We start from the raw sequence: 23,417 nt of genomic DNA on the forward strand, positions 1-23,417 counted from the left end.
TTTCCCCAAGATGATGATGATGATGAGGATAAAGTGGTGGTAGTAGTGATTGTCACTGTGTGTGTATGTGTGTGTGAATAAAATCAATGTAATCGAAGAGATCAAAGCAAAAGTCACGTCTATATTACACTCATGTTATTGCTATCTCTGAAATACAAAAATAATTTGATACAGTAAAACCTCATTAATTTGGATTTCACTAATAGAGTTTGTGGGATGAAATTACTCTTACTTTAAGAAAGTGCTTATAAGAATAGTTTTCTAAGCACATTTAAACTTTAAGCTCATAGAAGAACTCATTCCTTTCAAGTATTTCAGAAGCACCTATTTACTTCAAAATGACATAATGATCACTTCTATTATAATATGCTATACCATCTCTTCTGATAGTTTCTGTGTGCTTTGAAATATTCTATAACTGTTTTTCACTTACTCATAGAAACTTTCTCCAAAATTATTGTTTATTGCATGTGAATCACACATGTAATTTTGGGTATAATTATTTATCTTGCTAAGACAATTGTATACTTAGTATGTACAGTTTCTTACAGAGCATTTGTTACATATTTCATAATCTGTTTCTTCACATGGTTAGACAGTTACTCAACTGGGAACAGTTTTGGCAACAGCAGGCGACATTTTTTTATTATTATTACTAGGGGATCCTACTGGCATCTAGTGGGAAGGCCAAGGATGTGCTAACAATACACAAGACATTTTCCATCACAATGAATTTTGGTGCAATAGTGCTGCTATTGAGAAACCTTGCTATGGAATAAGTTTTATTTTTGTTTTGTTTTAGTTTTAGTTTTTTTGTGGTATTAGTGATTGAACCCAGTACCTTGCACAGCATAGACAGGATGTCTACTACTGAGCTATGTCTCCAGCTCAGAACAAGTTAAATCTTACTGTGAGCTTCAGAGATATTCATTGAATTTAATGCTACTTTGGACTGAAAATATTTTGAAAATAAACTAATATGTTGCTCCTTTAGGCTATTTTTAAGATGTAGAATGACAAAGTATTTATCTAGAAAAATAAAGAACCAATATCTTCCAGAAGTGATGGTACAAATAGTGTATTGTAATTTGGCTGCCAATATTTTCTAGATCTTGACCTCAAATTTCTCATTTTTAACAATATAATTTTATGTGCCATGTCTATATTTCTAAACCAGATTCTTTTACCTTAAGACTATCAGATGAGTCTGATATATTCATGGAGAGATACTATTAAGAAATCTAGGACTCTTAAACATGTGATGCTGGCATACATTTTCTGGCTCTTCTATCTCATATTTTCTCCCTTCAAAATTAACAAGAAAAATTTAAAGTAAGCACCATTTCAAATAAATAAACAAAAAAAACCCAAAGGCTATTAAAATAACCCGGACTCCAAGAAAATGGTGACTTCTTAAGAATCACAAATATAAATCTAGTAAATCCTGAATTAATCAAGATTCAATAAACCAAGTCCATAATTTTTAACAAAAAGGTAATTAGCAGGAACAAAGTCAGAGGGTCATATAGTTTGTGTGTATATATTATAATTCTTATGATTCTTGGCTTTCTCTAGTGTTCTCTGTGGGGCTATGATAGATGACTTTAAAGAGAATATTCTTTACTTCATTTTTGAGATATTCTAATAAAGAATAGGTGTCTGGTATTTATTGACCTATTCCCGTGGCTTTTATTTGTTAACATAATTACTGGCCAAATTGTTAATTTTATATTATTAAATTATCTGTGTATTTATATTGTCCATATGATGACTGGCCAAGGTTGCTAAAATACCAGTACATTTTTATAAAGATTTACATTAGTAAATATTGAACTGAAAGTATTTTCTAATGAAAGCCCTTGTTAATCATAAGTGTGGTAAATCAGAATTCCTTTCCCAAAACATTAACAGAGGTTTTACTGAATCACACTACAGAAAATGACCAGTTTGGTCTGTGAATGTCAAGCTGCAAAAGCACCTTGGGATTGTAGACCCTATCCAGTTTGAACAGTAATATACTGTGTAATTAGCAGACAAGGATACAAATGGAGTTTAAAAATATATTATTTTAGAAACTGAAATTGAGATGTGTGAAATTTCACTTTGTAAAATCAGTTCTCCAAGCTAAATGCATTGTTTCTATAGACTAGTTTCCTCCAAAACTTGTCAGTTCCTCTAAAGAGCACAAGCCAAGCTGAAAAATGTGTTAAAGTGACCCAACCCTGCACAATTTGTGACTAAAAGTAGCAACCCATTCTGAAGGTGATAGAAATGGAAATAATTGTGTTGGGAATGATTTGCTATACTGACAGTACTTGATTGTGAATAAGAACTGTGAATGATGTAGCATACTATGGAGAGAGAAGTATGTTAATTAGATTCTTGCCGTAAGAATTCAATAATGTCCTAGTATAATGAAAGTTGCAGATGAGAAGGAAACTCTGTTTTTGTTTTGCTTTCCTTTTCAGTTGAATATGGCAAATATACTTGAAATGCATTGGCATCTTCTAATGCAGACTTTTTAAATTGTTGGGTGTGGCCCAAATTATAAAAATAGTTTACCATAATCATTTTTCTTCTGTCACAACATGCTTTTTTTTCTTTTCCTCTTAAGATGTTAATTTATCATGCAAAGATTTTTTTTCACTAAGTGCGTTAATGCTTTTGTTTGTACAGGAAATTTCAAATCAAAAGGACTTCCCCATAGTTTCTATGTAAATCCTTAGCAAGTTACATGCCAAGATGATAGCTCCATTCCACAATGGGTAAAGGCAAATTCAGCCACAATCTTGATATTTTAACCAGGGTTCCAGTCTTTGGGTTGTATAGTGTCTTTGATAAGTCTCCTTTACAATAACTGGACTGTAATGGAATATCCTGTAGAAGAAACTGGCTTTTAGCAGTTGAATAGTGATGCTGGGAATAAATTTGGTTTCCCTGAATAATGTTTTCTCAAAGCAGTCACAGCTTCTTTAGAAGTTTAGAATTGGTACCATTTCTTATCCTTATACTTCAGCATTAACTGCGAAAAGAAAAACAGTAATCATAAGATGATAAAGAATGTTTAAAGAGGTTTCAAAGCAAGTCCATATTGCGGTAATCATGAATCTCTGTCTCAGAAAACAAGAAAACAGTATGATTTCTTGTTTTGTGCAACAAAGTACATACAAGAAAGATTTAAAATGCAAGCTCTCAGTCAAGCTGTACAAACTCAGCTGACAGGAAGTGATTTTTCATGGCCAAGGCAAAGTAAACGTGAACCCCAGACTCTACTGCTTCTTTCACCTTCTTGTGGGACTCCCATAATCTACTTGTGTGCCTATCAAGGTGGTTACAATACAAAATACAGATGTCATAATATCAGAACCAGTGGATATTTTTGTTTATCTCCAGTGGTAATGAAATAGTAATATAGTAGAGTATTAAAAAAAATATCTCCCCACACTAGATGCTGATGGCTTATGCCTGTAATCCTAACTACTCAGGAGGTTTAGATCTGAGGATCATGGTTCAAAGACAGCCAGAACAGGAAAATCTGTGATACTCTTATCTCCAATTAACTACCAAACAAGCTGGAAGCAGAGCTGTGGTTCAAGTGGTAGAGTGCTAGCTTTGAATAAAGGAGCTCAGGGATAGGGCCCAGGCTCTGGGTTCAAGCCCCAGGACTGACATACACACACATCACAAATTCTCTCTCTAAAGTAAGGGGAATTATAATATTTGTAAGAGACTCTAAAATTACTTTACTTTGCACACCAAATTATTCTTATGGGGAAGTGGTGCTGTAGCTCAAGTGGTAGAGCATTAGCCTTGAGCATAAACAGGCTCAGAGATAGCATGCAGGCCCTGAGTTCCAGCCCCACAACCGACAAAACAACAACAACAACAACAAAAACAACCAAGAATTATTCATATGGCATCTCATTTTAGCTTGCTTGTGACAACCTAAGTGTTTAAAGAGACCACTGTATGAAAATGTATATCTTTTAGCAATTTACCTCATGTGCATGTTTGGAAAATGCTTCTGCACTGGTCATCATGCCTGCAGTCTTCTCTTCCAGTTCTCCCAACCTCTGTCCTCTCTCATCGAGTGCAATCCGGGCACGAGTCAGCTCTCCCATCACCCCTCCAGCAGCACCTTTCATCCCTTCAATGCTACCTGGTCCAGGAATGTGTTGCGCAAGGCTGCGGGATGCTTTTCCTGCTGAAGCTTCCCCAACTGGGAATTTAAGTAATCACAATTTAAACATTTTGTCAGTAATTCAAATAGCTAAACTTGACACCAAAACAACATCCTTAGATTTATAAAAGTATACAATTCACTGGTTTTTAAGGTATTCAAAAAGCCCTGCAATAATCACTACTATTTAATTTTGGAATGTTTTCAATATGCCAGAAAGAAACTCCCTGCTCATTAGGAGTCATTCCTTTTCTTTCCTTCCAGCCCCAGGTACCAGTAACCTGAAGTTACTAAGGATTTGCCTATTGTAGATATTTCATATAAATGAAATTATACACACGATGGCCTTTTCTGATTTATTATGATTTGAAGTTCACTTGAGGTTCATCCTTTGTGCATTGGTAGTCCATCCATGTTGTAGCATGTATCAATACTTTATTCCTTTTGATAACCAAATGATATATGATGGCACCCAGATCTTTTTACATAGTTAAAATTTCCAGAGAAAGAGAGTTTTGTTTGACAAGACCAAATGGTGGTGGTACAGTTTGAAACAAACATTCTTATTTTCTCTCTGAAAATGTTCCCTAGTATTTTCTTACTGCTTTTTGTTCATTATTTGTCAGTGGTCATTGGTTGATTTTAAAAGTAGGTGATTCTATGGCACTGATAAACTTACATTCTGAATAGAGAATATGTTTCTCAGCAGTAATTATAGGAAGGCAGGTTAAATTTTTTTAGGTTTTAATAATGAATACTTTCCAGAATTCACAAACTTTATAGGTCACGATAATGACAATTTGCCTCATGAAGGTTAGAATGTGTTTGTGACTTTAACTAAGTATCACAATCTCACAATACTGTGAAATTTGTGAAATTTATGTAATCACTTAATCACAATAAAAATTATTAAAATAATGCTTTCATCCTGACATGCATATATAATCTACAAGCAAATGAGACACTTATTGGTTTATTATTTGTTTGAATTCTATGTACTATTTTATTAAAATTCATTTTCCAATGTAAAGTGACTACTTTTATTTATGTTTGGGAAACAGAAATAATTTTAGTAGTACAGAAGGAAATAAATATTAAAACTTTAAGACAGAAGGAAAAACACCTATTTTTGAATTTTCAATCATATTACACTAAGCTACACAAGAACACAAACATATGTACACCACATCCACACACAGAAACAAGCCATCTATTTTGTGATAAGTTTTATAATCAGGAATTTACTTACAAAGTTCTTCTCTGTCAAATGTTTGTCCACTTCCACCAAACAGTCCCTTTAGAAAGCCTCTATTTTGAGCTTCTGGTGTCTCAATGGGAGTAAACAAATCTCCAAGCATGTCCTGTACAAAATTCAAACAGAAAAAAAGCATTAGGGTATCTAAGAATAAAATAATTGATTAAAAACAAACCCTGTGGTTGTTAGTCTATCATAAGACAAGGTTCAGTTTTCAAGGTCACAGTTGTCTTGGTGGAATTCTTTTTCTTCCTATGTCTGCTAACATCCTATAACTTTATTCTCTTCTTTTTCCTTCCCCCAGAAATCAAGTTAATATATTCACCCTAGGATCAATGACTACCAGTTTAGATTCCTGAATCTTTTCCAATTACCACATTTTCCAATTACTGCATTTTCTCCAATCTTAATCTCTTTCCTGAACCAAGTTGGAACTGTCCTGGGAAATAAGAATCTTTTGTTGGTGTAGAGAAGGAGGGGGACCAGTTTTTATTTCAAGTACAAAATTATGATACACTTCAAGATCATTTTAATGAGTCAAATTTTGATTCATTCCACAGTAGTGTCCTAAATATTTGATAAATCTAACAATGACTTGGGAAACTCTGGTTACAAATGCAGCTGTTCAGAATGGATTTTACAAACATTAAATCAGAATCTACACAGATGTGCTAGGGTTAGCTGCATTTTTTAAAACCAGTTGTGATTTTCCAGTTTTTTTCAAAACAGTCCAGTGTTTAAGAATTGTCACTACAGAGGAAAGAACCAAGAATCAGAAGATGGGGACTTAATTTGTCATTTAACTTCCAGTGTGATTTTAACTTCATCATCTTCCCACACTTCACTAGACCTGTGTTGTTCTTCCCGAAGACCTCCCCTTTTGGTAAAAGACAACACAATGTATTTAGTTCTCCAAGCAAGGTTTAATAATTCTCAGACCCAATGGGTTACACTTTATAGCTATCTAATCTGGTAACTTTTCTCCATTCTCACTGCTTATTTCCTTATTTCACAAGCCAGTTGTTTTTGGACTTTATTGTTAAAAGCTTCCTAATTGTTTTCCCCATCTTCAGTCTTTTCTCTTTAGAACTGATTTCTATACTATCATCAGAATACTTGTTTTAGTAAACAGATTTGCTAAAGCTTTTAGTGACTTCCTATTGGAATAAATAGAAGCCCTTGGCATAAATGTTAGATTTCCTAAGGTGCTTACAAGGCACCCGAAGATCTAATCTTAACTATTTCTTTCTTTTATATTTTTATTTTATTGTAAAGATACTGTACATAGGGGTTGCAGTTCTATGAATAAGGTAATGAGTACATTTCTTGCTGAGCACTGTTACCCCTGCTTTGTTTTTCTCCTACTATCCCTTCCCTCCTCTACTTCTCCATTCTTCTCCATGACCCAGAAGTTGTAAAGTTCATTTCCAACATAATGTCTTGTAAGTATCCTTGTTGCAATGGGTCATCCTGTGTCCTTATTTCAGCATTTTATTATTTTCTACCCCTCCCCAAATTAGATAAACATATATACAAGATGTATACCAAAATCAGATGCAGTAGCACCATCCTTCCACTCTTTACTTCCCAAATGGCACTTTTTCCACTTAGAAAAGGTGTTTTCTGGATCCCGAGGTTTTCACATGACACTATTTCCATCTCCGTTGAGTATTTTCACCTTTTCTATTCTATCTCCATTCCCCTGGATGTCTCCTACTTACCCTTCAAAAGTCAGTTATGCCCACAATCCTAACCACTTGTTCCCTTCTGATCCAACAACCCAAGTGCCACTCTCATGTCTTGCTAGAACTTGTACAGCATTTTACCCAGAATATTGAGCTTGCCTATTTACTAATCTTTCTATATATACTGGCAGGCAGGGACTTGCATATTGTTTTTGTATTCCTGGAGCCCCACCAAGAACAAGGTATATAATACAAACAAAATAATGCTTGTTAAATAAAAATAATAAAGAATAATAATATAAGACATGTTTGGGCACTGATCAATATCATATGAATTCTTACTTTAGTCTAACAACAATGTTCCGCGGGTAGCAAGTACAAATAGGTTAAAATGTCCTAGTCACACAAAAGAGGAGTCCTAAACACAACAGAATCAATTCACAGTTTATACTTTTAGCCTCTACATTTTAAGTAAGTTTCAGTGTCCTTATTTACAAAATGAAGGTGTGCAATCAGTTAAGTCTCTAAGGTGTTCCTTAAAAAAAGTTGGTCATTTTCCAATTTGCCTTGTTAAAGGTAAAATTTGTTTGTGACTTTAACTAAGTATCACTATTCCACAATACTGTGAAATATGTGAAATTTATGTAATCACCTAATATCAATTTTGCAAAAAAGAAGAAAAGTGAGAGAAGGGGTAGGTTAGGGTGACAATGTTGTCGGAAACTTTGTATTCATATACTGTTTTGTAGAATGGGAACTTCTTTGTACAACTACTTAAAGAAAATAAAAAATTAAAAAAAATAAAAAACAAAAAACCCCCAAATTGGTCATTCTTACAAATGTAAAGTTAGATAGATTTTTATGCCTATCTTGTTTCTAGGTGGTTTACTGCAATTATCAAAGACAAATGGCCAGTTTTAACCAGAAGACATGGAGTTATCTGTGGTACTCTTAGACAAAATATAGGCTTCTTCAAAAAGATACTGAACTCAAAAGGGAACTCTTCTTTAAAAAGCCCCAGAACTGGGACTGGGAAGGTGGCTCAGTGGTAGAGTGCTTGCCTTGCATGCATGAGGCCCTGGGTTCGATTCCTCAGCATTACATAAGCAGAAAAGGCCAGAAGTGGTGCTGTGGTTCAAGTGGTAGAGTGCTAGCCTTGAGCTGAAGAGCTGAGGGATAGAGCCCAGCCCAGAGTTCAAGCCCCATGGCAAAAAAAAAAAAAAAGACCCTGAACTGCCAAAATTGGATGCAGGTTTTGTTCTTGTGTATATACATATTTCTGATCTTGGAAAGACAGTTTATAATTGTTCAGAAGATTCCCTGAGAGTAAAAGCAAAAATAAACAACAACAACAAAAAAAACCCACACACCCACAAAACAAAACAAACCAACCCAAACAAATTGAGCTGGAAGTACAATTCAGTATGATCTTTATGTCCACAGAACTGTATTAGAAGCTAAAAGAGTCAAAATAAATAACACATAGTAAACTCATGTTCTAGAAAATACATTTGTTTTCCAACCCAATAATAATGTTATTTTTAGACATCTCTCTCATTCCATTTTAACAACCATATTCAATTTTGAAAATGTATTTGACTTACCTGTAAATTATCACACATTTCTTGGCTATATGTTAACCGCTGAATTTCAGTAGGTGAGACGAGGTATAATGCCTGTCCTTCATTGGTAAAACAAAATGTCCGTGCTATCCTCATGTCTGTCAGTGGCAAATAATTAACATCCAACATTGGGCGAAGACTAGGTAGGCTAAATAGAAAAAAAGTAAGTCTAAATTTTATATTTAAGTTGATAGAAGCATGTCCTTACATAAAACATTAATTTTTAACATTTTATTGTTGTTTCTTTTTTATCGTCTTGAGGATTTAGTAGTAATAAATAGACTTTCACATAAAATCATACACACACAGAGAAATCATTAGCAAAGTTCTATCTCAATCCACACAGATGCTTTATAAATGTCCTTGAGGAATTAAATGTAGGGTCAGAAATCTCAGGGATATTAATTTTTTACAACACTTTATGGGTTTCTATATTATTTAGAGCCTTTGGTTATAGTAGGGAGAAAATAGCTCAAAAGTATCTGATTGCAAATTTGTCTCCTGTCTTTTAGAACCCCTAAATCTGAGGAGGGATAGTACTAGCAGAGACATAGAGTAAGGTTGGTTCACTGTGCCTGGGATTAGAATGGCTTTGTTGCTTGTTTCCTTACTCTCATATATAGGAAATGAAAATTACCTAGAACTTAGGAGCACTTGCACTAAAGCCTGATTAATAAAGCTGTAAGGACCTCAAATTACTTTTCCTTTCTTGTCTTTTCTCTGTTCTTTTTCTCTCCTCTCTCTCTCTCTCTGTATGTGAATGTGTGTGTGCTTGTGTACTAATCCTGGAGCTTGAATTTGGCCTGGGTGCTGTCCCTGAGCTTTTTTGCTCAAGGCTAGCACTCTACCTCTTTAGCTCCACTTCTGGCTTCTTTGGTGGTTAACTGGAAGTAAAAGTCTCACAGGTTTTCCTGCTCTGGCTGGTTTTGAACCACAATCCTCAGTTCTGAACCTTCCTGAGTTGCTCGGATTACAGGCCATGAGCCACTGGAACCTGGTTTATGATTCTTTCTTTTAAAAGTAGTTTGTAAGTATACTTTGGGACTAGAAGTTTGCTATACAAAATGGTACCTGCAATATGGTATTATAATACGCTTTTCCTGAGGGGCTAGCATCCTGCCACCTGATAGTTCAGCCACTAACCACGTGATTGAGTAGTTGATGATCTTGGCTAGCCAGAATAAAGCTATGCTGACAGTGCACATTATACTTTGGATTTTAAAGACCTACTAAGAACAAGAATTATCTGAAATCTAAGAGAGATACTAAAAATGATGTTATAACACTTCAGGTAGCTAAGTCTCTTAGGACATGAACTAATATTCATTTGAACAAATTTCTATTACATATTGATTCAGATCATGGGCCTTGGGAAGTCTTTCTGACATTCCTGATGAGCTATACTGTCTGTGATAAGTAATATAAATAAACCAAGAAAAGAAAATTTAACAAGATGTAATACTTCTAGTAGGAAAGAGCAAGTTAATTGCTAAGGGCTAGGAAAAATTGGTCCTAGAATTGAAAAAAAAAACAAGATTTTCCATACAGAGTTACTAATGATGGTTTTCAGTGCAAGTGGCTCACAGATTTGAGAATTTATCCACAGATAGCTATGCCTTTCTCATTGTGCTCTACTCTGAAACTTGCCTTCCTATGTCTGGTTACATTAGGGTCTAAGTTGTTTATCAGAAATTAGAACTGGAGGATATTGGACATAAGAAAATTACATTTCAAAATGTTTGGAACAATCTTTAGGAACACACACACACACACACGCACACACACACACACACACACACACACACACTAGAGAAGGCCAGTAACAGGCCAATTTGTTGAATTCAGGTTTCATGTCACATAGCAGAATACATATTATTACTTATTTTTCACAAGTTATATGTATGAAAATCAAGCCAAACTTTTTTTTAATTCTCAGAAACACTGCAGAGTTTGTTACAATGTATTATCAAATAGTCCCTATCATGCAAAACAGCTTTTACAAAGAAAGACTGGGGTATCACTTTTACCAGTGTTTAAAATTTTTATTAGTTGTTTAAAAATTTCTAATTCTTCAGTGCTCAAGAAATGCTTTGCCTCATAGTTTGGGATGGTAGCACAATTTTATTTAAATAGAAGTTAATTTTGAGAAACGTATACTATTTGAGAATGCCCTTGTCCATAAACCATATTAAATCCTTTAACCTGTTCCTCCAGAGGCAGCTCTTGTGTTTTGTAGCAGAATAGTAAGAACTGAGAAGAGAGAAAGACATGTGCAAAGGAACAGTCAAGGCAGGTAAGCCATCCCATGGCACTGACTGAAAGGAGAGAAATGAAGGACATGATTTCTGACTATGAAGACTTGCTAATCTTTGACATACAAAATGTGCATATATTTGGGGGCTACCATGTGCTTTTCTAATACATGTTTACAACAGGTAATGTTTAAATTTATGAAGACATGAGTATCACCTCAAACTTTTACTTTTCTTCTTTATAGTAAGACATTCAAAATCCTCTCTAGTTTTATAAAACAGGCAGTATATTACTAGTATTATTATCACTAGTCCTATTGTGCTTACAAGTGTTTGCTTTTGTTTTTTCTTCTTACTAGCTTGTATATTTGTTTATCTGTGCTATGAACCAGAATTACGTTCAGAACCAAAGATAAATAGGCCCACATATCTTGAAACTATACCCAGCCACCCTACGGCCACTGAGATTCTACTACTGGCTCTCACCCTTTTTAAGTGTTTAAGACGTATACTAGGAACAAAGATGATATGGTTCTTGTCTTTGTTGAAATTTAACTTATCTCTTTTTTTTAAGACATGTAATATAAAAACTATAGCATATATGCCATTTTATATGTTGGTTGCAAACTTTTATTAAAAAAAAAACAAAATCTCAGCTACGTTAGAGCTAGTTTGAATGATCTTCAATTCAACATAATTTCCTTTCCTCACATCTGACAATTTTCCTGAAGCTGCTGTTCTTCCATTACCACACAGACATAGTTTTTCATGAAAAAATATAGCATAAATAAAATCATGTTGAATAAAATGTTAATTTACTTTAAAATACATTATTTTATATGTCATATTTATTAAATATCACAAATACTACTCTAATTGTTAGAACCAAACATTCAATACTTTCTGTCTTTAGGATGTTTATATCATAGTAAATGGAAAATAAACAACCAAATAAACAACTTGTGAACTGAAAATAAAAGAGATTCTGAAAAGTAGTAAATTTGTATAATTTATATCAGTTAAGTTCTAATTGTGGCAAAGTATTTAATGAAAGACAAAATTTGAAGGACTGAGTGCTAATTTAGAAGATGGGAGGATGTGTGGTTGTGTGACACCTACGAATAAGTATAAGTTTTTAAAAAATTTGAACCATGGGGCTGGGAAGGTGGCTCAGTGGTAGAGCGCTTGCCTTGCATGCATGAGGCCCTGGGTTTGATTCCTCAACACCACATAAGCAAAAAGAAAAAAAAAGCCGGAAGTGGTGCTGTGGCTCAAGTGGTAGAGCACTAGCCTTGAGCTGAAGAGCTGAGGGACAGTGCCCAGGCCCAGAGTTCAGGCCCCACGACCGGACCCCCCCCCCCAAAAAAAAAATTGAACCATTTCTAATGATTAACTCCTCTCAACCAAAAAATAGAATGATCTTCAATAGAAATCCTTAAAAATGGATGATAGAGAATCAGACAAGGAGAGAAAGAATTGAAAACATGAGAATAAGCAGATCATAGGACTGGTTTAATTTTTTCAAAATTTTCTCTCTTGGTAACTATATTCTTGGTAACTATGCTCATTCTCCCCAATTAAAAAGAATTTTAAAAAACACTGTGAAAGCGTAGATTTACTTTTGAGTTACTTTCCTATCTTTCCTCTCTCACTCTGTCTCTGTCTCTCTCTCTCTGTCTTCCTCTGTGTGTCTGTCTCTCCTCTCTCTCTCTCTCTCTCTGTCTCTCCTCTCTCTCTTTCTCATGGGGCTTGAGCACTGGGCCTGGACGTTGTCCCTCAGCTCTTCAGCTCAAGGCTAGCACTCTACCACTTGAGCCACAGCACCACTTCCGGTTTTCTGTGTGGTTTAGTGGAGATAAGAGTCTCATGGACTTTTCCTGCCTGGGCTGACTTCGAACCACAATCCTCAGATCTCAGCCTCCTGAGTAGCTAGGATTACAGGCCTGAGCCACTGGTGCCCGGCTTCTTCTTCTTTTTTTTTTTGTGGTCATGGGGCTTGAACTCTGGGCCTGGGTGCTGTCCCTCAGCTCTTCAGCTCAAGGCTAGGGCTCTACCACTTAAGCCACAGCACCACTTCTGGTTTTCTAGTGGTTTATTGAAGATAAGAGTCTCATGGACTTTCCTGCCCCAGCTGGTTTTGATCCACAATCCTCAGATCTCAGCTTCCTGAGTAGCTAGGATTACAGGTGTGAGCCACTGACACCTGGCTCTAATCTCTTTTTTTTTTAACCACAAAATTTTCTGAAGAATAACGCATGCCCGTGGTAAGAGACTAGACTGTAAATGTTTCTAGCTTTATGGGCTATACTACCTCCTTTGCAAATACTCAGTTCTGCTTTGAAGTGCTTATTTGGTCTATTCATCCAGTGCTAAGCACAGCATTTGAGAGATCATATTTCTTCAATAAACATTTGTTCAATCAATGTTTGATGACTGGGAAATCATTGCTTAAATTCCTTGTATCAATTTTAAAGGTAACTCATTCATAGTATGAAGTATTTTTAAAAGCAAAACAAAAACTTCCACCAAACTAAAACAAACAAACAAAAAACCTCAAGAAATCCAAACTTTTCAACATAAAAACATTCACAAACATAATGAAACAATGATCTCAGGTCACTTCTTGATAACATCTATTGCTTTGTATTATACTTTGCTGCCATTATGATGACTAGATAATTGATAAAGAAGTAAATACCTCATTATCATGATATGCCCATTAGCACAAAAGCATGCCAAACAGGCACTGTTACACATGACCACTACATCTGCTTGCAGTATGAAAGATGTCTCAGTGATGTTATGAACATAAAGGCAAGTCTGAGAAGGCAGTGAGAAGACTTTGGCTTGTTTTTCTGAGCAGATTATTGTATATTGATGATCTCCTGTTTCTTGGGATGAAGAGGAGTTCATGACCAATTTTCTCCTTCCAATTTTCTCATTTTCATCCATGTTGTTTGGATCCCTCCAGACTTCATATGGTGGTTGCATTAATGTACCAGTTCGATCCATGCAAGAAAATGTTAGCACAGCTCCCTTCAATGAGAGGAATGTACCTATAAAAACAATTTCACTGGCATGTGAAATTCTTTCTGTAACGGCTTTTGTTCTTCTACAGTCAGTAAATGTTTTACATTATGATAACCTATGTATACAATGTCACATATATTTCCCTAATATACATAAATTAATATATCTCTGTGTTAACCCATTGCAATAATTTAGAAGTATAAAATATTAGATATAAAGATAACATATGATGCCAACTTGTCAAATGTGTTGATTACAAGAATGGTGAGGGCCAGGTCATGATTTAGCCTGGATTAGGACTCCAGTTTCATTATCCTAAAAATCCATTTTTGAAAATCAGATTTTGGAAAATGTACTCTCAATTATTTGAATAAGTTCATTTTTTAAATTCAATAGGCATGCCAGTTGCTAGCAAATACTCCTCTTATTTTAAAAATTGAACGCTCAACAGCTTTCATGAAATTTTAATGTTTAGAGTTCATGTTAGCAAATTAGAAATAATTAAAATTTAATTTTATAAAAATATACCTTTAATAATTACTTTCATATCTTAGGCAAGCTTATGCTTCTTAATTCAGAAGATGGTTTACTCACCTGGATTTGCCAAGATTAAGTATCCGTGCCAGATCATTACCTATGGGTGATTTTTACTAATGTCAGAGGACAGTATGCTAAGGACTCAAGGTGTATACTCTATAGGATCACTGTTTTAGCTTAGCATATCCTAAAGGGTTTTAAGGTTAGAAACAAGAACAATGAAGAGATTAGCAAATGATCTAGGTAAGAAACAGATAGAAGCTTATTTGAACTGGATGACAATAGTAGAGCTGGTAAGAAATGTTAAAAGTCTCAGTGTATTATAAAAGTCAAGCCAATAAACTTTACTAATAAATTGTATTGAAGCTATGAAAGTTTTTGGAGGTTAGGGTGATTCAAACACTTTTGAGGAACCTTAAAAATGGACTTTTCATTAAGAATACAGGAAAAGATTGTGGAAAAAAGGAAAGGAATATCATGATAATGGCCATGTTAAATTTAAGTGGCTGTCAAGTAGCTGGATGCCTGTGCTAGCCATTTGGGTATAAATTTACACTAAAACCACAAATATACAACCCATCAGCTTATAAATGGAATTTAAAGTAATGAGGCTGGCTCACTTAATATAAACAGAAAAAAAGGAATCAGTCTTGGGATATTCTGATGCTTGTCTGCCTGTGTGTGTGTGTGTGTGTGTGTGTGTGTGCGCGCGCCAATACTGAGGCTTGCGGCTTGTACCCAGGGGTTCCAGCTCACACTCAGCTCATTATTGGTATTGAAGCACTTAAGCCACATCCCCAGTCTATTTTTTCTTGCTGCATAGTTGGAGACAGAATCTGAATTTTTTTTGCCTGGGTTGGTCCAAACTCAGTCCTCAGATTTCATCCTCCTCAGTAGCTAAGAATGCAAGTCTGAGACACCAATACTGGCACCCAACTTTAATGTAGTTTTGATTTGCATTCCAATGCAAGTTAAAGATATCAAACTTCTTTCACATGCCATTAGTTCATTTGAGAAGTGTTGGTTCCGTTCCTGTGTCAACTTATTTTTTTTTTTACTAACAGAAGCACATAATATTTATTCTAATAAAAACATATAGTTTTTGGTGCCTGTAACTGAGGCTTGAACTCAGTGTGTAGGCACTTTCCCTGAGTTTCTTTGCTCAAGGCTAGTACTCTAGCCTTTGAACCACACAGCTCTACTTCCAGGTTTTTTGGTTGTTAATTGGAGATAAGAGTCTCAAGAGCTTTTCTGTCCTAGTTGGCTTAAAACCCAATCCTCAGATCTCAGCCTCCTGGGTAGATAGGATTACAGGCCTAAGCTACTGGTGCCTGGCCGATAGTTTGGATTTTAATCCTCTGTTGGGTGAATAACTGGCTAAGATTTGTCTCCCATTTTGTATGATTTACTTCTTTTGCTACATGGAAGTGCTTTTTATTTTGATGCAAGCTCATTTGTTAATTTGTTATTTATGCCTTACATTATAGTCATTTATCTTAGACAACTTTATTAATATAAATGTTATAATGCTTATCTATTGTCTAAATCTCTTGTTTCTCTGATTAATCTCCTAAAGGAAAATTCTTACCACTCTGTGTAAGGGTAAGACTAATATGTCAAGAATCTGGGAGGAGGATGTGAGGGTGATCTGGCTGCGACATCTGTCACCCCATGGATCACCAGGGTTGATTTGGCTGATCTGGGTGGCTAGGCGGATGTCCCCTTCCGGGAGGAAGGCTCCATGTGCATCTCTCCCAAAACTAAGTGCTCAGTGGAAGAGGACAACCATCCCCTACAGAGGAGGATCGGTCTTTGGATAAGGGTATACGAATAGCTGTGCTCTCCTGCTAGAACCTCCAAACATGCTCTCAAGAATCTGACAGGCTACTTCATTATGTCAGGATTATGATGTCTAGTACAATTGAAAACTTTAATCAGCAGATTGTGTGATCACAGTTTATAACAGAGAAATACAGAGCTTTAGACTAGAAACTTCAATGAATTGAGATTCAATTAACTAAACCCTACCTCTTTTTCTTTCTCTAGCTTATTTGAAGCATTTAATTTATCCTGTCTGTGGCTCCACTTTATTCATTTTTGATAAGGAAACTGCTATAGGTTAGTAGACAACAAGAGCAAGGTTTCATTTGTAGGATCAAAACCCTGTGAAAGCTTGTTAAAAATGAAAATGCTCAGACTATTCCCAGGCCTACTGAATCGCTGAATCAGAAAATCTGGGGGTGATGCTTACTACTGTAACATGTCCTGTAAACTAAAATGATAGTCTGGTATACATAGATAGTCTCTAGGTGTTTTCCAGCACCCAAAACACAATGACTTAGTTGATGATTAATCAATTAATTTAACTCTATTGATTTAATACACTTTAAAATTTCATATTAATGGTAAAAAATTTGTTGTCAGGATAACCAGGGTGAATGATGTGGAAAGATATCTTTAAGAGTAAGAGTGGACCCTTATTTGTTGGGGAATATTTGGTTATTGACTCTATTTTTATTAGCCATGGGTCTGTTTAAATATCCTATTTCTTTTTTTTTTTTTTTGTTGGTCATGGGGCCTGAACTTTGGGTCTGGGCGTTATCCCTCAACTCTTCAGCTCAAGCCACAGTGCCACTTTTTTTTTTGCTTCTGTGGTGCTGAGGAATCGAACCCAGGGCCTCATGCATGCAAGGCAAGTGCTCCACCACTGAGCCACCTTCCCAGCCCCCTAAATATCCTATTTCTTTATGACTCATTCTGAAGGTTATATTTTTCTCCAACTGTATTGGATTATCATTGTTCATACTAGTCTCTTAAGGTTCTTTTATTTCTATGGAATTAGGTGTACTATCCCTTTTTTCATTTTGAATTTTAATATTCTCTTCTTAGTTAATGTAGCTAAAGGCTTATCAATTATATCTTCTCACATGTAGGACTGAAGATGTGGCTCTAGTGGTAGAGTGCTAGCCAAAGTAAAAGTAAGGTAGAGAGACCCTGAGTTCAACCTAAGTTACCATCAAACCAACCAACAACGAACCAACCCTGAAAAGTATTAGAATATATATTAACCATTATATATTATATATGTGTATATAGGAATGACAACAATGTTGGTAGAGGTGGAGAAAGTGTAATACTTGTATACAACTCCAAAATGCAAAAATAGTATAACTTGTATGGAAAAGAATATGGGAGGTTCCTAAGAAAATGAAAACTAGAGTTTATATAACTCGACAATCTACTTCTGGGGTATTCTACTATTAGAAGACTGAGTACCCCTATGTTCATTGCAGCACTATTCACAAAAGATGTGGAAACAACCAAAATGCCCAACAGATGAATGGATAAAAATGTGGTACATATGATATACACATACACAAGAGAATATTGCTAGCTTTATAAAAGAAAGAAATCTTATAATATTCAACAAAATGGATAAACCTGGAGAACAAGTGAAATAAGACTACATGATATGAGACATGCTTTCACTGTATTTGATGTTGGTATAATTTGTGGAGGGGAAAGGAAAAAACAAACCGTTTAACTAGGGATACAGGTGGATCCATTGCAACAATGAGATGTACAAGATGTTATTTTGAAAAACTAACTTTACAACTTTGGTGGGGGGTTGGGAGAGGATCGGGTGGGGGGAGGTGGGAGTATGGGAAGGGATGGAAAGGGGAAACAAAGAGGAGGCAACAATGCTTGATAAGAAATGTACTCGTTATCTTGCCCATGTAATTGTAACTCCTCTGTACGGTATTCTCACAATAAAAAAATAAATGAATAAAATGTTTAAACTCATAGAAACACAGAATACAATGATAGTTTCCAGAGGCTAGAAGAAGGGAAATTGGGGAATTGCCAATCAACTAATACAACATTTCAGTGATGAGAGAGGTTCTAATGCTGTACAACATTATGTCTACAGATTATACCTTTAAGGCTTTCCATAGCTGGGGTAGGACTAGCAGAATAAAATGGAGAGCAAATTTTGCAAAGATGGTGTGGACTGGGACAACTATTTCAGTGAGTTAAGTAAGCTGTGGAGGAAGAGAGCAGAATCTTCTATTTTAAATTTAAACTGGCTTTCTATCGCCTCTATTTTCCAGATGAAACTCTACTACCTTTTTTCTTTTTACTTCTATAAATTATGAGTTCCAGCTAGGCTTTCTTTCTTTCAGTGGTCAAGTATAGAACAAATCTAAATTCAACTAATAGTTTTCTTCTTTTTAATTAACAGACTTCATTAATTTATAGCTCTATCAGGTTTAGAAAAAATTGAGCAGATAGTGAAGAGTTTCTGTATCTCTCTCCCATGTTTTCTATATTAACATCTTGTAGTATGACATATTTGTTATAATTGAGGAACTGATATTGACATGTTATGACTAAAGTGTTGAAGGAATAAGAAAATGCTGATATGGAATCTTAGACTGTAAGGTATCTTCCTCTATATCTCATTTGTTACATATAAAGAAGGTTTTTAAATACTTACCAAAAAGATGCCATAAGTTAAATTTTTTGGAGGGGGTCCAGTTGTGGGACCTGAACTCTGGGCCTGGGTGCTGTCCCTCAGCTCTTCAGCTCAAGGCTAGCGCTCTACCACTTGAGCACAGCGCCACTTCCGGCTTTTTTTTTCTTTTTGCTTATGTGGTGCTGAGGAATCAAACCCAGGGCCTCATGCATGCAAGGCAAGCGCTCTACCACTGAGCAACCTTCCCAGTCCAACCAAAAGTTAAATTTAATGCCAAAGTTAATTACTTTGTATTTTGCCATCATTTTTGGTATAAGTTTGTTTGCTAAGAATGGCAAAGAATTTCCCTATAAAACTGAGAGACGCTATATGAATTATTTTTCTATTCTGTGATTTAGACATCATGTTTACTAGAATGTTTCTTGCATTATTAAGCCACAGGTTTAAGTTTATGTAACACAGAAATTTTATTTAACTTTCAATCTTGTAAGGAATGCCTGGATTATATGTATATTCACTCATTTGTTGATATAAAGAAATAAGTAGTAATTCATGATTATTTCACTGATCTGGACCTACCTCAAGCAGAATAAAAAAAGATACATATCTGCTTAAGATTAGGAGTACAGTAAAACATACTTTTCCACTGTGAAATATACTGTTCTTAACAGGTTAAAGCACAGTGGATTTATCTAAACTTATTGCACTAATAGAGAACTGACTATTCTGGGTATCATCTACCTAAAAGAATAGTGCATAATACAGGAAATAACTCATCATATGTACTTTTAAAAAAAAACAGGGCTAAGAAACCTTTTCTGCCAAAGTCCATTTGGATATTTATATCACTCAAGAACCATACAGAATTACCAACTTAAAATTGGTTGGCTATATTTGGTCAAACATTAACTCACCCCTTAGGTGATGGCTGGAACTGAATCTCTGATGAGGTATGTGATATTTGATGGCACTGGTTTTGTTACTAACAAGTACTTTTCAAAGTTTTTGTCAGTCAGTCTGGAGTGCAAATCACTCTTTGAGGTGGGAAGTTTTGGAAAGAATTGCTAGTAGCAATAACTTGTTCTAAAAACAGATGTGTATTCCAACGCATGCCTCTTCATCGTGGGAAATTCAGCATTGCTTATATAAGTAGAATTCAAATATGTTTCCACAACTCTGCCACCTCTCTTCACACTTCACAAATTATAAATTATTTTGCCATAACTCAGAGTCAAGATCAATAGTAACTCCTTAAACTGGCAGCTGTTAAATCTTCAGCTTTTGACAAAATTGATGCATACCATTACTTGTTGATATCACCTTGTTGAATTGCAAAGACTGTGCACAGAGACTTCCTTGGTGTATGCAGTAGTATTAATTAAATCACCTGGATCAGTTTTTTTTTTTAAACAAATGCAAATAACTCTTTTTGTGAGCCAATGATGGCTGGAGCCTCAACTGTAGTAAGGCCACATAATTTTTTTTAAATATTACCTCAATTTTTTCATTGATAAAATGAAGTCTTTCAAGTAAGTCCTCACATCTTGTAGTGTCATACATGGCTTCCAGTAACAGCAATTCCTCTTGTGTGTTCATATCCCATGAGCCAAAACAGCCAGTTAGGTAGTATTTCTTATGTCCACTCTCTCATCACAATCCAGAGAGAAAAATCTGGAAAAATCTTGCAGAATCTTTCATGTTTTGAGACTAGTGATTGGGTGGAGATGGTTCTCCAAGATAAACTAACACTCTGAAATAATTTTAGTTTTCTGGTGCTAACAATTCTGCAGTAGCTACCATGCCCTCTTTCATAAACTCCTTGTGCATGAGGCTCCAGATTCTTGTTCACTATATAACTCATTTGAATAACATTGTCTGCCACCATGAGACCAATGCAAGGAGCTAGTTGTGATTCCAAACTGTTGAAGAGCATTGATTTTATTCAGATGAATTTGGCCTCTAACTCATTGAAGTTAGCTTGTTTTGAGCTGTCATGATGTTGGCCTTTTTCATTACTACTACTACTGCTAGTACTGTCACTCTACTACTACTATTATTAATGTTATTGCCACAAAGTAGAAACAAAGATTTCCCTCTGACTTCAACCAAAAAAATGTATGCATTTCTCTTGGTAATGTGCATCTTTGTGTATCAAGTTTCTTTTCTTTGTAGACAGCATTTATAGGATGTCACACCACTATCATGTGTGAATGTGTTGCCATAGATAAGATTATTTTGCCTTAATATTCTAATCTGCACCTCGGATTTGGAATACATCCAATGTTCATATAAGTGATTCTTGAGTTTTATTCGGGACACTGCAATTTCATTAATTTTCATCTGAAATTCAGATTTGAGGGGGATTTTTGGAAGTGTAGAAAAAAGGTTGGATGCAGTTATATGTACTCTGTGTTGACAAAGAAGTAACATGATTGGAGGCAAAGTCATCAACCTCATGACAAATCATCTTACTACATCTTGTCTCATCATGACCCTGGAGGGACATAGCTTTCCACCACAGTGCGTTAGTGCCTTGGCAATGTGTACACTCCCTACCTGCCTGGCACTGGTTGTCCTCTGAGGCACCACAATATATGCAAGAAGGCTGAGGGCAGCTGATGAGAAACATACACATCTGTCCCATCAGACATTCACATATGTCCTGACTTGTAATGGAGATTTTTGTCCTTTAAAATTTCTGTTATTATCATGATTCACTTGATATAAATATATGCTCACTCTCTATTTTTTTTTTAAAGCCCTCCTAGGTTTACTGAATTTAGAGTCCTGTCTGCAATTGCTTGGCAAGGCCAGACTAAATGATTTTGTGGGCTTTACGTTCTCTACCTTGTTTAAAATAAAGCTCCTTGTCCTGTATATTAATGATATTCTTTTTAAAAAACTTAAAAAGCAATCTAAAAACATTTCTTTTACACAGGAAAAAAGTAAAATTCATGGTAAGAGAATGTTAAAATCTTCAAAGGAATAACAAGAGGAATCACATCATCTCTTCTGTAAAAGAAAAAGGATATTTTCAAGAGAATACAACATAAACTCTAGCAATTTGACAGGTTTAATTCTCTAGGTACTAGGAGAGAAAGGAAAAATTATGTGGTATGCCTTTAAAACAAGATGAGAAAACTGAAAACTTTTGAAATTCACTGTAGGTCAGATATTTTCTGTCTTAATTGTTCTGAGTTCTTTAAGAATGGTATAAAAGCACTCATAGGCTCTGGTCTGGCATAGAACTTTGGAGAAATGCTGCAATTTATTTAAAATAAATTTAATATTTGCATTAAAGTTTATCTCAATGCTTTCCAGAAACTTATTTGTGAACACATTTTAGGTTAGCAGTTTCGGTTTGCCATCACAGAAATGACTACATTTTACTCTGAAGGACAGGTAAATTACAATCTGACAAGTATTAGACAATATTGATTTATGAAATTCTCAGTAGTTCCTGTTACACAGAAGACTTATAACCTTTATCTTGTATCAATATAAACTGTAAATATATTACATAGAAAAGTGAAAAGTAGCAATGAGAGAATGAACAAATAAAATCTCTTACCACTTGGCAATACTATCACTGGCTCTGTAATCCTTTGTTCATCTTCTGATGGGACATTTAGGGAGATGACTAACACCATCCCCAGGCTAGTTCCAACAAACAAACAAGGGGAAGTGGCAGAGTCATTTTTCCGTGCAAAGGATTCCATGAAGTACAATGCTGTAATTGCTTCCTTAGAATCTTTGTCAATACTGGAGATGCTAGAGCTTCTAGAACGATTATAAGAATTCTCCCGGTTTTCTATGAAAATTTGAAAAGCAAAAGTTAAGTAAGTCAGATTTAATACATGCAAATACATGCAATAATATATGAAAACCAAAATTATGAGCAAAAAGGAAATTTATTTTTTTGTTAGTTATATGACAGGCAGTTTATTCAATTTACTAGCCTATTTTGAGGAAGGAGAATCTAAAATCCAGAAGTATGAACAATAAATTTAAGTAGAATTAAAGCTAGAAATTGAGTCTCCTGAATTTCAGGATACCATTTTTCCTTCTCTATATTTTCTGACATATCAGTTAAAATCTCTGGAAAAAGTTTTAATCTAAATAGAGTTATAACAGTTCCTGATAACAGTTGTAGTTGTGTTTCCTTCCTATCTCTAGGTTATTGAAAGCATTTCTTATGATTTTTGGTAGTTCTAGAGTATATTGCAGCTATGGACATGAAAGCATTAATTAGATCATAAATATTCTGGGAAAAGTAAGTATACTGATACTTGGGATAATTACATCTATAAAAAAATGAAGTCATCCTATTGGTGGCATTTCCTCTCTTTCTGAGAGGACTTCAGCCTCTCAGAAACATG

General features: G+C 35.1%; 1 protein-coding gene across 4 annotated transcripts in view; it reads right to left on the bottom strand.

Moving 5' to 3' along the window:
• Nucleotides 1-1,604: 1,604 nt before the first annotated feature.
• Stxbp5l (syntaxin binding protein 5-like) overlaps nt 1,605-23,417 on the bottom strand; it is a 176,711-nt gene continuing 154,898 nt past the window's right edge. For 2 of the 4 annotated variants that reach the window (XM_013019354.1, XM_013019353.1), the window contains 6 exons: nt 22,610-22,849; nt 13,693-14,050; nt 8,725-8,890; nt 5,430-5,541; nt 3,999-4,219; nt 1,605-3,022 (listed from right to left, as the gene is read on the bottom strand). In XM_013019354.1, the coding sequence (XP_012874808.1) occupies nt 2,981-3,022; nt 3,999-4,219; nt 5,430-5,541; nt 8,725-8,890; nt 13,693-14,050; nt 22,610-22,849 (1,139 nt within the window). In that variant the 3' untranslated portion in view covers nt 1,605-2,980. The remainder of the gene's footprint in view (nt 3,023-3,998; nt 4,220-5,429; nt 5,542-8,724; nt 8,891-13,692; nt 14,051-22,609; nt 22,850-23,417) is intronic. The other 2 variants (XM_013019356.1, XM_013019355.1) reach the window with 1 other exon arrangement.

The sequence above is a fragment of the Dipodomys ordii genome, unplaced genomic scaffold, assembly GCF_000151885.1.
Source record: "Dipodomys ordii isolate 6190 unplaced genomic scaffold, Dord_2.0 Scaffold45, whole genome shotgun sequence".
Lineage (NCBI taxonomy): Eukaryota > Metazoa > Chordata > Mammalia > Rodentia > Heteromyidae > Dipodomys > Dipodomys ordii.